This window comes from Cupressus sempervirens, chromosome 7, assembly GCF_028749045.1.
Source record: "Cupressus sempervirens isolate cs-2001-9-10 chromosome 7, ASM2874904v1, whole genome shotgun sequence".
In the NCBI taxonomy this organism is placed as follows: domain Eukaryota; kingdom Viridiplantae; phylum Streptophyta; class Pinopsida; order Cupressales; family Cupressaceae; genus Cupressus; species Cupressus sempervirens.
In genome coordinates, this window is record NC_143124.1 from 793,594,933 (window position 1) to 793,610,469 (window position 15,537).

At 37.5% G+C, this 15,537-nt stretch overlaps 1 protein-coding gene across 1 annotated transcript in view; it reads right to left on the reverse strand.

Annotated features, from left to right (window-relative positions):
- The window catches only part of LOC149549741 (U11/U12 small nuclear ribonucleoprotein), an 86,245-nt gene extending 70,957 nt beyond the window's left edge, over window positions 1-15,288 (reverse strand). Inside the window, exons 1-4 of the mRNA XM_089793020.1 lie at window positions 15,142-15,288; window positions 1,940-2,114; window positions 1,229-1,655; window positions 968-1,051 (exon numbers count right to left, since the gene is read on the reverse strand). Of these exons, the coding sequence (XP_089649146.1) occupies window positions 968-1,051; window positions 1,229-1,655; window positions 1,940-2,103 (675 nt within the window). The 5' untranslated portion in view covers window positions 2,104-2,114; window positions 15,142-15,288. The remainder of the gene's footprint in view (window positions 1-967; window positions 1,052-1,228; window positions 1,656-1,939; window positions 2,115-15,141) is intronic.
- Window positions 15,289-15,537: the final 249 nt, after the last annotated feature.

The window sequence follows — 15,537 nt, forward strand, 5'->3', positions numbered from 1 at the left end:
CAAACAAAATTATATGCAACTTATGAACACCAGAAAAATCTTAAATAGAAGGGGAACTAGAATAAAAAAACATAGATGATTGCAAACCAATAAAAGAAGAGTATAGAGTGATCGTGTATTTTATACAATAGTAGTACAGGAAACAAAGAGGTGCTTTGCCATGAAACAATCAGCATCTTAGAGGCTGACCATGTCAGAATTATTTGGGTGGATAAATTCCTTATTAATGCATAAGAACCACCCTTAAAAGCAAAATGACAGGGTCTTGAAGTTTCTTTCTGCTTCTGTTCACTTTTGGTTTTGCATGAACATGAGAAATTGCTAGCATGGAGATGTCACTTGCTAATAATATGGTCCATAGACTGTTAGTGGACACATAAACATACTGAAATCATTTCATTTCATTAGCTCTTTGTTTGTGCATGGTTATATCCAACCAGCACACCCCTTAAGGTTGTTCTATCCTAACATAGAGTGTAAATGTAATAATGTGTTCTGAGTGAATTTTATTCCACGCATCAGTCTCCACTTTACCAATGTTACACGTAAGCCATTAGCATATCATGCTACAAAAAAATGAAGCTGACATTTTAATTCCAAAAAAGGCCAAATTTCTATATAAAAGATAATGAATGACATGCTGAGAACATTGCAAGACTAAAGAAAAAAGCATTGACTGAAGAAAAGGAAATAACTATTCAGTAACTCAGAAGATAAAGATAAGGCCAAGTCTAGTATTAATCATTTCTGGGAGAGAAGACTTGACAAGAAGTGGAAGGTGAAACCTACATATTATGCAAATGGTGAAGAATCAGGATGAAATGATACACAAAAAATATAAATCACTCTAACATCCCCGAAAGACATCCTCATCTTCTAAAGAACTTCAGATAATCCGTGACCTTAACTCTATACTTTAGAAAAGGCCTCAATTTTTTTGGATTCTCACTGTAAATGGGCAGCTTACCTTTCGCTTTGCCATGTCCTTTGCAATTTGTCTTGCCCTCCAATCATCAGCCTCTTGGTCAACCTTTTCAAAACTTTCACACTCCTGTGAACATAGAAGAGAAAATTGTATTACCCAAAAATTACAATCAAAAAGGAGATGAAGCATAGAAAAAAATTATTTGCAGTTTCCTATTGATTGGTATGCATGTCTGTCTTTGACAATCAGATTGCCATAATATAAGTGGCCAAACCAGTAGATCACAACTTCGGCCTCCATTACCTTGCGACGCTTGTCAGCTGCAGCTTGCCGTTTACGCTTCCTCCGTCGTCGGTTGCGCTTAATCTTTAGTTTTTTGTCTGCTAAGCGTACTGCTGCTGCTCTCTCTTCCCATTGACCTGTCTGATTAATGACTGCATCCAATGGAACCAATTCATGTCGTAAAGTTGACTCCACGGACTTTCCAGCCTGTAAGGCCATAAATTGTTGTGTATTCAAACCAATGTACTTTTTTTTAATCACTTCAACAAGGCTCTTAAACAAAGATGTTTGATCCTTTCCCACATTCTTCGAAACCCCTCTGCACTCAACAAAGTTTCCCTTGAAAGCTGATGTTGATCCTGACTCGTATTCTGCATCATCCACATTACATGTTTCTTTAACCTCTCTTGATTCTTTCATCAGAGTCATCACATCTAACTCTTTTGTTCTGTAATAAGAAATAATAAGACAATCATAAAACCTTATAAACAAGCATACAGTAAAAACAGACAATACCTCCAAGCCAAATAATTACAAACACACTAAGCTATGAGATAAAACAGAGCAAATTCATGAATAAACAAACACAAAAGAATATTTAAAGATGAGATGCACAAAAACAAATAAAAAGCTTTTCGGCCCAAGATTGATAACCCCCATTAGCAAAGCTGACCAAATGAAGAAGAGAAGAGAAGAAAAGAAAGAGAAAGGAGATGAAGCATTTAAGCATACAAAGCTTTCAAAAGATTAATGTTTTCTAGAAGGCGCTTAAGTTTCTGTTGCAGCTGTGAGCCTTGCCAAAGAGAACTGGTTGGGGGCATATTTGGAGGGAACATCTGTGTTGTAACAGGATGTGTTCCAATTAGTAATGGTATGGACATCCTTCCCGGCTCCATTGTCAATATTCCTGCAGAAAGAGTGAGAAGAAAGTCATTATACTCATTAAAAGTTGCCATCAGTTGCTTTAAAGTCTCATTCAGATAGTTGTCTTTCTCATAAATAATGCTTCTAATTGGATTGTGGTAAATATCATTCACATATATCACACTTTGGATCACATATACCATTGTCACATAACTCAAAAGTGCTAGAAAACTATTATAAAAACCCAAAATTATAATATAAGATCAAAGAAGTGACAACCAGGGATTTTTTATCAATATTTTACATCCACACCAAATCATTACTGATTTAGCAGTGGGCAGTTCAGCTATAATTTTCCATTTTTTTATTTACTAATTACTCTCAATAACAATTGTTAAAGCTTTTGTATCATTTACTTGATAAGCACTTATGGATTTGTAAATAATTTTAACTTTCAAGTCTTGACTAAAAAATGTGAACCAAGAATCAAAAGTCTGTTCGTTCTATTTTCTTTAAGGAACAGAAGATATCAAGCACAATTATGCTTTAAGACAATAACTTGGCTTAGAATTGTTGACCTGATCTTTTTCCTATAAACATCAGTCTATTCTATAAAGATCAGTCTGTTGTCCATAAAGAAGAATCCAAAAAAGCATACAGTCATAGATATAAAATAGATCAACGCCACCAGTCAGATTATTTTTCTAGCCCTATGTTCTACAAAAATTACAATTTTTAACATAGCAACTGTTGCTTGCAGAACAGAAAGCAACAGTGCTAACGATGTAGCTTCAGTTGGATTGATTTATATTGTAAATCATAATTCAGATGATATATATTAAATATATATATGCACTTGTGTATAAACTTATATCTATATATACCTATATATACATACACACACACACACACACACACACACACACATATATATCTGTCTGTGTGTGTGAGTGTATATTGGTAAATTAACTATTATCATAACATGATTTACATATAATAATAATCTGTTGAATAACAGATCAAGGGACATCATTAACATCTCTTTCCCAGCGAATATGATAAGTCTCGATTACCATGAGGCTGCTTTACCAATATAAGAAATGGTTAATTAAGACCACGCAGGGTCATGACCCTACGTGGCATAAGCGACATAGTGTCATGCCCCTACCTGGAGTGTCTCTTCGTGCATAATAAATACAAGATGATATTGCTGCAGGGAACATATCAGACAATACAAATATTACTACCTCAGCGATATTGTAAGCACCTGCGACTATATTCTCAGTTACTACGACAGTGACATTATAAGTACCTGCAACTGCATAACCAGTAATAATATATAGTAACAGAACAGTGTGAAAATAAAAGGATAAAATCATAGGTCTATCAACTCAGATCAAATCCATTGTTGTTATCAAAATTATCATCTGATCAGTTCAATTTATTATTATACTCTATCTCTGATCTAAGTTCCTTAACATGGTATCAGAGCTAAATTGATATACTTCAAATTTAAATTTTGATTGAAATTACTATTCAAATCCAGACTTACATCAAAACCATTCTAAAGAGAAACAATGGTGAACAGAGTCAGATTAGAAGATAGACTAGAAGGTGCATCAAACTTCGTATCATGGAGAATTAGAATAATGATCATTCTTCGATAGCTCAAAAAATAGAATCATATGTGGAAGAAAACAAAACCATGCCGGACAGTGAACCAGATAAAACCATACGGGAAAGGCATAACAAAAAAGCCATGAAAATCACTACAGATGCAGTGAAGGATCATATACTACCAGCTGTATCAAAAATTAAAATTGCCTATCAAATGTTTATGACTCTTTCAAACACATACAAAATTAATAATACTAGCAGGGTTCCCACTTTGAAACATCACCTCCTTCGTATCAAGATGAATAAATGGGAATCCTGTCATATTTCATGGGAAAATATGGAACTAAAAGATCAACTATCAACTATTGGAAATCATGTGGATGAAAAGGAATTATCCTTGATAGCCCTAAATGGGCTACCAACTTCGTGGGAATCCTTTATTCAAGGGATCAGTGTACAGCCTAAACTCCCTAACTTTGATCAGCTTAAGAATGACTGAACTCATGAAGAATCAAGATTAATTACAAGAGGAATCAGTCTAAATTAAGAGGGGGAAATACAAGCCCTACATAAAAAAACACTAAAAATAAAAGGAAGAAAAATTTCAAACAAAAAAAGGGGAAAAACAATCCTAAACAAACCTTCAAGAGGAGAGATACATCTAAAATAAAATGCTACAAATGCAATAAATTCGGACACGCTCTATTTACCCTCGTGGGGTAATAGAGACTAATTGCGTACAGAAAGTAAAAGTGCTCAACATGGAATGTAAAGAGAGATAATAATATTATATTCATTCATTGATCACAGTCCACAAATGTACTCCATACCAACATCTCTCAATAAAAGGAAATGGTGTATACATATAGTGTTTGAGGGGTCGTGAGGCGAACTATCGCAACCGTGTAACTCCTTCAAATGTGCCAGCCGTCTAACTACCAAGTAACCCGACAACATCATCCCCCTTAAAAGAAAATTTGTCAAGAGACGACTTACAACTTACAAAATAGGAGACAACTATCTAAATACATCAAAAAATAGAGACTAAGGGGGAGGTTGCATTCCTGGAGTGTCCAGCAACCGATGCAGCTCATAAACCTAATCTGTACGGATGCGCAAATCCTTTTGTGTCCTTATGTTGACCTCTACAGCATCCTGCAGTAAAAGTGTTGCCTCCATGGCTTGTGCTTCCTTCTATGCACAGGCTGCTTTAGCCTCCTCTAACCCCTTTTCAGCCTTTTCCTTGTCCTGCAAGAGCTCTGCTCGCTCTGCCACCCAAGCTGCCTATTGGCTAGCCAAGTGAGTGGCTAGCTCCTCCGGAGCCTTCGCCTCCACCTCTCTAGACCTCTCAGCTTCAATTTTGTCTACCTCTACACACTACTGAGCATAGTAGGCGTCTTTATATGCCGCTACTATCTCATGTGCAAGTCTCTCCATGGTTTTGTTGATTGGTCCCAACTCGGGTTCTATAGCACAGTCTACCAGCATCTCTGTCATCTCTACTGTTGGCCACCCTCTTGCCTCAAAGCAAGAGCGGAAACGTCTGGGGCACGTCCGCCCTATGTAGGCTTGGATCAGCTACAATTACCTTGTTCTAGTCAAGGCATTATGTCCAAGTACCCGACCTCTTTCCAGCACATCCTCTAGAGCCCTAATGTACGCCCTAGAACTCTCTTGGCCCGACCCATAAGAGAACCTCTCCTCATCCTCCTGCCCATCCTACTAGTCTATATCTATCTCCATTCCTCCTGTGGTAGCCACTTCCACCTCCGGTGTGGCCCCTTCATCTCTTGGCGCATCCTCGAACAATGGAATCCCCTTCTCCTGTAGCGTTGCTAGTACTCAAGCCAAAACCTCTTCCCATCTTGGGCACTGAATGGAGGGACCGACGTCTGCAAGAGTGTGTAGGAACTGTTGTCGCAAGAACATACTGGCGCAATCCATCACCTAAACATCCTTAGCCTCTGGTTGTGCCAACTGTGCCATGCTCACTGGTTCGGCCAACAAGGTAGAAGCAATGGTGATAACAGCCTCTGTGCCAATTACCTCTAATTTGACCTAAGGCTCTGGTGATCTATTCTTGTTTGCCTCTATCTCCTGGGGCATCTCCATCGCACCTTCTGCTGGAACTACAACCACTACATCTAGGCTAATCTGATCCTGGGCAACTTCCACTATCTAACTCTCAACGGCTACTTGGGATGGCAATCCTACAATCTTTGTTCCCATCATCTTTGGAAAGATTACCTCTCTCTCCCTGTTGCCTGCTCAACCACCACTCCTTGTGCGTTTTATCACAGAATCAAATTCGTTAGTTGTAAGTTCTCGGCCAACCAGCTTAACCCAATATTCCTTTTAGTCCTGTGGAAGTTTGTGATTTTTTATTGCCACCTTACGGCCTCCTTGTCCTGAAATACCAAACACTCTGGTAAAATCATGGGCTTTGAACGAAATAGTGATAGTGTGTTTTTTGTATTTGAATGAGCTTCTCCAACTATACTTGTCAAATGATTCAATCATGGTTCTCAGTACCTTCTTAAAAAGCCGAATGGAAAATATTGGCATTTGGATGGCCCAATGCACCTGTGCGTGCACCAATATCTACTTGACGAGGTCTGTCTAGCGTCTCTTGCCACCATCAGCGGCATTCAATGTCGTTCAAGCCCTCAAATTAAACTGTGTGATGGGAAATGTCTTCTTTTTGGGATGCTTGTTGCACCTTGGGACAAATTCTCTGCTTTTTACTATTGGAGGTGGCTCCTTGGCCTACAACACGAACACCTGAAGCCAAGACCCGTGCATTCTTGTCCATGTTGGAACTAGTTGCTTTCAACTCGTCCTTCCACTGCCGCCTCTTGCCTGCCAACTACATACCTTAACCGTTTCTTGTTTTGTCTTTATAAAAAACAAGAAACAGTTACAGTTGGATCACATCTTCTTGTCGTTGGGATGCACTGCCCACAATCTCCTTGCTTTATGGTTGGTTTCTTTTCCCTCGAAGAATGGAGAATGGATTGGATTTTTCTTTCACTCATGGATTCGTGCTTCCTTCCACGGCCTGTCTGCAATTGCCTACAGCCCTTCTCTAGTACCCTTTGTGTCCCCTCTATGTTGGCTACTACGTGCATGAATGATGCTTGCCGCCTCAAATACCTCTCTGCGGATGTCTATTGTGTGCACGCGACCGTTGTTTAATTCCACTCCTCTGAGTATGTTTGCGGCAAGTCTTTTTCCGGCACTTTGTGTTGGTTGCGGTGGCTCCAACTTCCCTCGGGTTTTCCTTGCTCTACGTCGATCATTTGCTCCTCTGCGGACACCTAACAACCTTGTGCTATGTATCCACTGACGATGTGCTCCTCCGCGAGCTCTGCTACTTTCACCGGACTTCTTTCCGTCTACGAGTCTCTATGTTTTCTCCCTCTCTCTCCCACTCCTCAACCTTGTTCGCGAGCCTTTATGTTTTCTCCCTCCCTATGGCCTTAAAGTTTTTGCACGTGAGGTGGTCATTGCGAATTTATATCCGCAGGCCGAAAGTATAAGCCATGGAAACTCTGTAGTTAAGCGCCCTCAAGATGGAGTAGTACTGGGATGGGTGACCTCCCAAGAAGTCCTAGTGCTTCACCTTTGTGAGCATCACCTAGATCCAATGAGTGCTAAGTGTTCCATTTATTCTCATGAGAGATGGATTCATGTGTGGATCACTGCTCATGATACATGGGTCAATGAGTTTGTTTCAAAAACTAAACAGTTAAATCCTGATAGCAGTATCAGAATTTGACTTGCAATGGAAATATCTCCTACTTATCAATTGATGAGCTTAAGGGGCTTTCTAATGAATGGTTCATAAGGCACAACACTTAATGAAGGTTTTGCAAATGGGGTTGCAAGCAGAGTGGGTTTAACCATTGACAAAACTCTATAGTTAAGAGCACTCAAGATGGAGTAGTACTGGGATGGGTGATCTACCAGGAAGTCTCAGTGCTTCACCTTTGTGAGCATCACCTAGATCCAATGAGTGCTAAGTGTTCCATTGATTCTCATGAGAGATGGATTCATGTGTGAATCACTACTCATGATACATGGGTCAATGAGTTTGATTCAAAAACTACACAATTAAATCCTAATAGCAATATCACAATTTGACTTGTTGTGGAATATATCTCTTACTTATCATATTCTATATAGTCGTTAAGACTTCATGCGAAGTTGAGTTGAATGGTTAAATTAGTTATTCGTTAAGGTTTCATGTGAAATTGAACTGTTGGTTATTTGTTATGATTCATGAGAATTAGAAATATTGGTTGTCATTATGATGTTACAAGAGTGGAAAATGACTTAGCTAAATGATTACTTGATTTTGATTAAATGATTTGGAAATATGTTAATACCATGGTAAATTTCTTTTTTTTGTAGGAACGCAATGAAGGGGGGGGAAGCATTGCTAGAGAGGGAAATGAGTATGAGCACACCAAACTACCATTGAGTAAACAGGTAGGAGCCCTAAACCACCATGGCCAGGGGAAAATGGACTAGGGAAGCAAGAGTATACCAAGTGATCAACATGAGCTAATTGGGTCAACACATTTAATAAAATAATAAAAGTATCCACTTGAGCATCAATTGAACTAAGATCTATTGTTAACTTTAAGAAATGGATTGGCAGGCATGTTCTAGTATAATGGTAACCATGGTACTTACATAACATTCATACATGTATGTATGCGTATATTCAAATATGACGTACATGTATGTATATGTATACTAAAAAATACAATGTATACACAAAAATACATATATTTGGAATCTTAAGTGTATGTATGTGTTTGTTACACATACAAATGGATGTAAATACAATAAGTATCATTATAAATAAAACATGAGTAAAATTATTATTACTTCCATCTTATGTCAATATATTTATATTATCTTCATCGGTCCTTTACTATTATTTCCATCGGCTTTTTGTTATTATTTTTGGCTTTTTGTTATTATTTTCGTTGGTCTTTTATTTGTAAATTTTAAATATTCAAATCAAGAATGTAATTTATATTCACCACCGTTCAATCATCTTGCTTGTAAATCCATTCCGGAGATATAACTTGGGAAGCGAACATGCTTAAGGCATGCACAAGATCAATAGGCCATGTCATACGTGCGATTAGCTTCTCTTCATGCGATTTATTTCTTTTGAGCAACAACTAGCCATTACAACTCTATTATTTTCTCTTCTATACCTACGATATATTCCTCTAGCAACAGTAGGCCATTCCAAGCTTCCTTCTACCTCTCCTATAACCAGCGATCATAACCACAATCGGAGGTTTGATTAACACAGTTAAGGAGCCATGCCAGGCATTTGTGAGCTTCTAACAGCAGGTGAAGATGACATAGTGTTTTACAAGCCAATTCATGCGTCTATCTGCACTTCTCAGTTTTTCATTTATTATGATTGAAAACTCTAATATTCAAGCTAGTAGCAAGAATGAATTTTTAATATTATGAATCATACTAACAAGACTTGGACCTAACTAACTCAACAAGGGCACTTTGACTCATGACCCAGCTTGGACTCGGCAGTGACTCGACGAGCCAGGGTATATTAATAGAAATACCTTATAGAAATATAAGATAATTGATGACTTGAAGGGGGGTCACGAGTCATTTTGAACCAGCACGGGCAACTAGACTCATCAACCTGGGTGATTCCCGTGACTCGCGGCGAGTTACATTACTACGTTATGAATAGAGCTAGACGGACAAGATTCCATGTTTGAATGATTTGTTTACATAAGTTAAAGTAACCAATATGATTGCTTATGTACATGCAATCGATCTTATTTATCTGATGTATACTATCATGATTTCTTTTCAGACCCAAAAATAATTGGGGAAGAATGCCAACTCTATGCAATTCTTATACAAGGGTATAATCCATATGCCTTTGAGATAAGAAGAGGCACCATCAGAGAGCTAATGATATTGTTCATGAAATGCCATGAACTTCTTCTTTTTATTATATCCGTTGTAGGCCCAAGTTGGGCAGAGAAATCTTGTTTGTAGTAAATAGAGTTTAATCAACAATCATGGATACCCACAACGAGATTCATGAAAGATGACTAGCAAGATTGAGATGAAGGGTGTAGGCTGATAACATTTGGTTATGGGAAATAACCTGCAAGACAAAATGTAGAAAATCAATACAAAACTAAACAGTAAATGAATATAAGCAAATATATTAAATTGAGTCAACTCATGGTAGTCAAAGGGTATAAGTCTTGTTGTCAAGTTGAACAGTGGGTGATCGGGCACATAGTCTCCCTGTAAATCCTTGGTCAAGGTAGGTTTTAGTGGCTTATGATGCTGCTATGATCACTAGAGGTCAGGATAGCTTGCAGACGGATGGATAGGTTTTCTAAAGGAGTTCACTGCCTAGTCGGCTTTGAAGTTGACACTCTTAACACCAAGATGCTCAGTGGCAAGATAGGGGTGTTCCCGTGTAGGGAGGGACTTTCTCAATTGAGATTGTGTGGGGATACTTAGGATCTGTAGTTGGGAGGTTAAGCCTCTGACAATGCTTCTCCTCTCCACCTGATGCTAGGACTTTCTCAACACAGAATGGATCTACACCCATGTCTCCTTCATTTATCGGGTATTTTACTTTTGTATATTTTTCAGGTTCAATTGAAATTATGTTTAGTTAGTTGTTAATGTTATAATATTTTTCATGTTTTCAAGCAGTTATTTAAGTAATGAAATTAATCTTGCTTTCATAAAAGCAATTTTCTAGAATTCAGTTAATTTGTTATAACCGTTAATCTCTTTCATATGAATATATAAAGTACCTATTATATCTATCCTTCATGCATGTGAATATGGGAAGTAATGTAATCAATAATTTATTAATTGTTATTTAAGTTTAGAAATAATAGCTTGTTACAAAAGCATTGTACTTGGACATTTATTATTTTTTAAAAAGAGAGATTTCTCTGGTGTGGCTGGGTTTTTCCCTCAAGTTGGAGGGTTTTCCCAGGATAAATTGTTGTCTTTTGTTCTTCATTCTGTTTACTGTTGTTTATCTTTATTTCAGGGCAAAACATTAACAAAAAATTCACTTGGTCTCAGGAATTGTGTGAAGTTTACATTATGTGAAAAATGATTTCTCATAGAGAACACAATAGTGGTACAATTTTTTTTAAAGGCCACCAAGTACCTACAAACAAATGACTATGCGAATTTCCCACTACATAACTAAGTAAATAAGGCTGAATTAATTAAGGCTTGATTAATTCACAGAGATATAATAATAGTGCATGCAAAACTTAGTGCAACCACACTAAAAGTCTTCAGCTTCTAGGGATAAAAGGGAAACACCGCTACCTCTACTTAATTTTTAATCACTGTGTCAAATTAAAAGTTACTGTCTAACAGAATGGGTATTTTACCATTTTGTAACTGTGAAGTGTGGCTGTAAATGTATTTGAATAATTAAAAATTAAAAAACCAAATAGTGATCTGAGGCCTAGGTTCAATGCCAAAGGACAACACTCTAGCCGAGGATCTATATGAAGTTATGTGTGCATGCAGAAGCTTTGTGAGACAGAATGATACAAAGATTGAAAAAGGTATAGAACTAAAAGTTCTAGTAAAAGTTATACGGTAAATGTATATTGATTCAATGCTTATCTATCCATCCAACACATTGCACACTCTTGAGAAAGTGTATGGCGACTACTTTCTAATCTTCCTATCTATTTCCTTACTTTTATACAGTATATCTAATGTTATGGATATGTACATATATAGATTACTTGCCATAAAGGTTAAGAGTTGCTAGAAAAATTGAGCTGTTTTCCTATGCAAGTGGAGCCATTCCCATGAACAGTCCATCATCTCCCAATGGTAGCGGAGTCTAATGGTTTGCTTGTAGGAAGCCAAAAAGTTGGCGGATCATTTAGCATAGCACAAGCCCAAGAGTGCAGCCTGGAATGTTGCATTGACTACACTGTCTAAAGTCCAAAGTGTGATCCTCAGCACAGTGTGGCAATGTACAGTTTGAATGAGATTGTCTGATTCGACTTGGTCATATGTTGGACCTTGCCGAAGCTATGGTAGAAACCAAAATAAGTTTGACAGAATTATGGTGGCTACAAGAACGTCTCACCCTATGTAGAGTGTCCTATGCCACTACTTGAGTATGTATGGTACTTGCAAGAAACAAGTGCATGATCATTGTGTAACTGCAAGCATCCAAGAGGTGCTCATGTGTACAACAGAACATAGCAATATTCCCACAATTACCAAATCCATGAGAACGGAATTAGCATTACCATGAGAACTAATATTAGTAAATCCTCCTTGATTAATAACCACTCCGGGACAATAGTCCTGATTGCATTAAGTCTAGGAAGCATTTGCAAAGGCTTGAATTCTACTGATTGCTACTTATGTAAACATGGTTTCTACGGTTACATTTGGTTTTGCTGCAACAGGCAGTGCATTAATTGGACTGGAAGTGCAAAAAGTTGAATATGCATAGCCATATGGCATAATCTTGTTTGGAATTGGCACAAGACATGTTGAGCATGGAATCACTTCAGAAATCCAGTATCTCTTACTACCCACTAATAAACCTACAATGCAAGGATTTGCACTGTAGACACACTCGTGATTATGCATGTATGGATGTCCAAGGAGTACATTACAAACCTCCTTCAGCAATCACAAACTATCTTCTCTTGAAGAAAGAAAAATAGGATAAGAAGAGTGGCCACAGAATAATGCATATCTCTTGGGCATTTTAGAAGCTCAACCATCTCAACATGTAAAGCTTTAAATAGAAAGCAGTTGGTAAATTCAATTCCTTGGTGATTGCTAAAGATATCCAGTTCTTCATGCTACCACTCTTGACCACGAAGTTCAATGGCTACACATTTTACCCGCATTTGTCAATGGAATAGTGCTCAACTTCAACTTCTAATGTTGTCACTTGTGTTGTCTTGACTAGAATTTTGGGACTTGTGCCAATGATTCCATCCAAGGTCTTAACAATGTAATCCTTTGTTCTGGTAACAATCTATTTTGAACATGGCAGTCTAAAATGGAGTTACTGTTGCTTTTGTGTCAACAAATACAGGGTTAGTCAGTTTGTTCTTGTTCAAAAGCAATGTCTTCTTTGACATATCAGTTGCTTCCTGATTTCAATTCCACTTGAACTCCTCCTCAATGATTGTGGCATAGAAAAAGGCTTCTCCCATCGTCTTTGACTTAAACCAGCTTTAGTTTGGACTGACTGGATGGTCATATGCTACTAGAATACTTGACGGCTCAATGTTTTTCTGAGTCAAATGACCTAGCCATACTTAGAACTCATGAAGAAATAAGCATAGCCTTAGACTAACTAATCAATTTTGTACCCCAATTGTGACCACTACATGCAGCAATCATCATAGGCATCTTCAAGATACTATTCCCCTTTGAAGGCTTTCTAGAATTACTCCCAAGATAGCTCATATTTTCTAACTATCTCACCATCCTCCAAGCATGGACCTGTCACCCCTTCTTGATAGGTGAGGAGATTTTCAAAAGTGCAATTGTGAACTTCTCTTCATCAAAAAAGAGATTCAAGGAAATATGTGACACTAACTAATCTAAACCGTTATCGACAACATCTACATTAATCTTAGCCTCGATCATGGCAATATCTAGGTTTATGTGAAACCTAATGGAGGACTTGACTGTCAAAGCTTTATCTGATGATAATGTAGATGGAATCACCCGTCGAGGACTTCTCCAAACTGATTGAACAAAAATTTCCACTCCCAATGTTGCCCTTTATCATCACATGTATCTACACTTGCATTAGTTTGGCTGTTGTGAAATAGTTTTGTAGGTAGTTTGATGGTTCTCAAGGTTTAAAGTTGAGGCTCAGAATTCTCCAATCGTATTTTAAGAAGTGACACAATACAATGATGAACCACTTTGATACTACTAATCCAAGGCACAGGTTTAATCTTGGCAGACCATTCTCTCCATTAAGATATAAGTGAATTTATGTGTATGCAAACGCTTTGTGAGACAAAATAGTACAAATATTATGAGGGATGTAGAACTAAAATAGGTAAACGTATGTTTTATTCATTTGTTCATCCTTGACATGGCATTTGAGAAAAATGCATGATTTTTACCTTCTAATCTTCCCATCTGTATGCTTTTCTATCTAATGTTACAGATATGTGTATATATATATATATATATATATATATATATATAGATTACAAGTCATGAAGAATGAGATTCACTAGAGAAGTTGAACTGTTTTCATATGGAAGTGGACCCTTTTGGTCATGGGTTCAAACAATTTACTAGTAGGCAGCTGATGTGCTCGCAGATGACTTGGCATAGCACAGGCCTCAAGAATGCCACCTGGATTGCCACATTGACCAAAGTCTGAAGTTTGATTCTCAAAACAGTGTGGTTGAGTCTCAGGACTTAAAAGGCTAATCCAGCACCACACTTTCTGCCATTAATATTTGATTAGCAGTCCATGATCTCTTGCAAATGAGTGGACAAAAACTGACAGTGGAATTTCAACCAAATAGGCTAGTAATACTTTGAATCTAGCTATATTACATTATTTGAACAGGCTGCAAAAATAGCGCAATTCTGTTCTTGATGTGGTCGCTAGGAGATTAGAACTACCAGATTGCACTTTCTGTGCCTTGTGAATAGGGCAACAGCAGGGCATTTGAAAGCTGTATGACTAATTTAATCATATTTATGTCCACATGTTACCAGAACCCTAGATTATTGATGTACTACTCACGTCCGCAGTGACTGAAAGCAGCCAACAGCACTCTAGAGAAGAGAGGTAAATGTCATGAGAGCAATAAATTCTTTATTCCAACTTATAGGACTCGAGAAAAGTAAAAAATTGGTAACCTATATACAGAAACTGCCTATAGCTCAGAGATAATTAACTTATACCATGCTCCCATGTTATAGTCTTTTCTTCTAATTCTTGAACCACAATTGCACTCCGTTGCCCTAGACATGTAAGTGTTAGCACTCAATACGGAAATCGTAAGCTTACCATGTTCCCCAGTCCAAGCAAGAACACGAAGTTTCATCAATCTAAATTTTAGAATCCCATTTCCATGTAGTCTTTTTTCTATAAACAGAATCAATCACAAGCCTACTTAGAAAGGAAGTCTCGATAGATGAATCAAGAATATGAAAACTCGTGTGAAATGACAAGAATAATCAGTGACACTGGAGTTGAATTTTGTTTGGTCATTGATAAATATTATATATATCCTTACAAGCACATCACTGAAAAAAAATGTGTAGAAGGTTTGGCTTGTTTTATGGAAAATAGAAATCCCAAAAATGTTTTACAGTTTAAAAATAAAATGCTGGAACGTTAGAAAATACAGGAATGACTAACCAAAATATACCTGATGCGATTGCAAAGTATAATCTGTCTATTACAAATTTCTCAGGCACGGGGAGTGAACAAACCACACTTCAGACTTTCGTGTAAAAAATCGATGGAACGTTGAGAGACCTTTTGTTCTCTCACGCCTTTGTAGAGGACCTGGCTTAAACATTACAAACTAAGCCGGGTGTAATGCAATGTGATGCTCGACTTTGGCCCACGGTCATATCCCACTGTAATTCATAAGATCATTTTCTTTTTCCTGCTTGTCAGAAGGAGCTTCGCACTAGTCACGACTCCTACTTACCTATTTAACGCAGGCGTATGCCATTTTTGTGTAGTGAAATGGACTTAGAAGTTGTAAATAAAAGATTTTTTTATTTTTATTGTGTTTATTTTCAAATCAAAAATTACC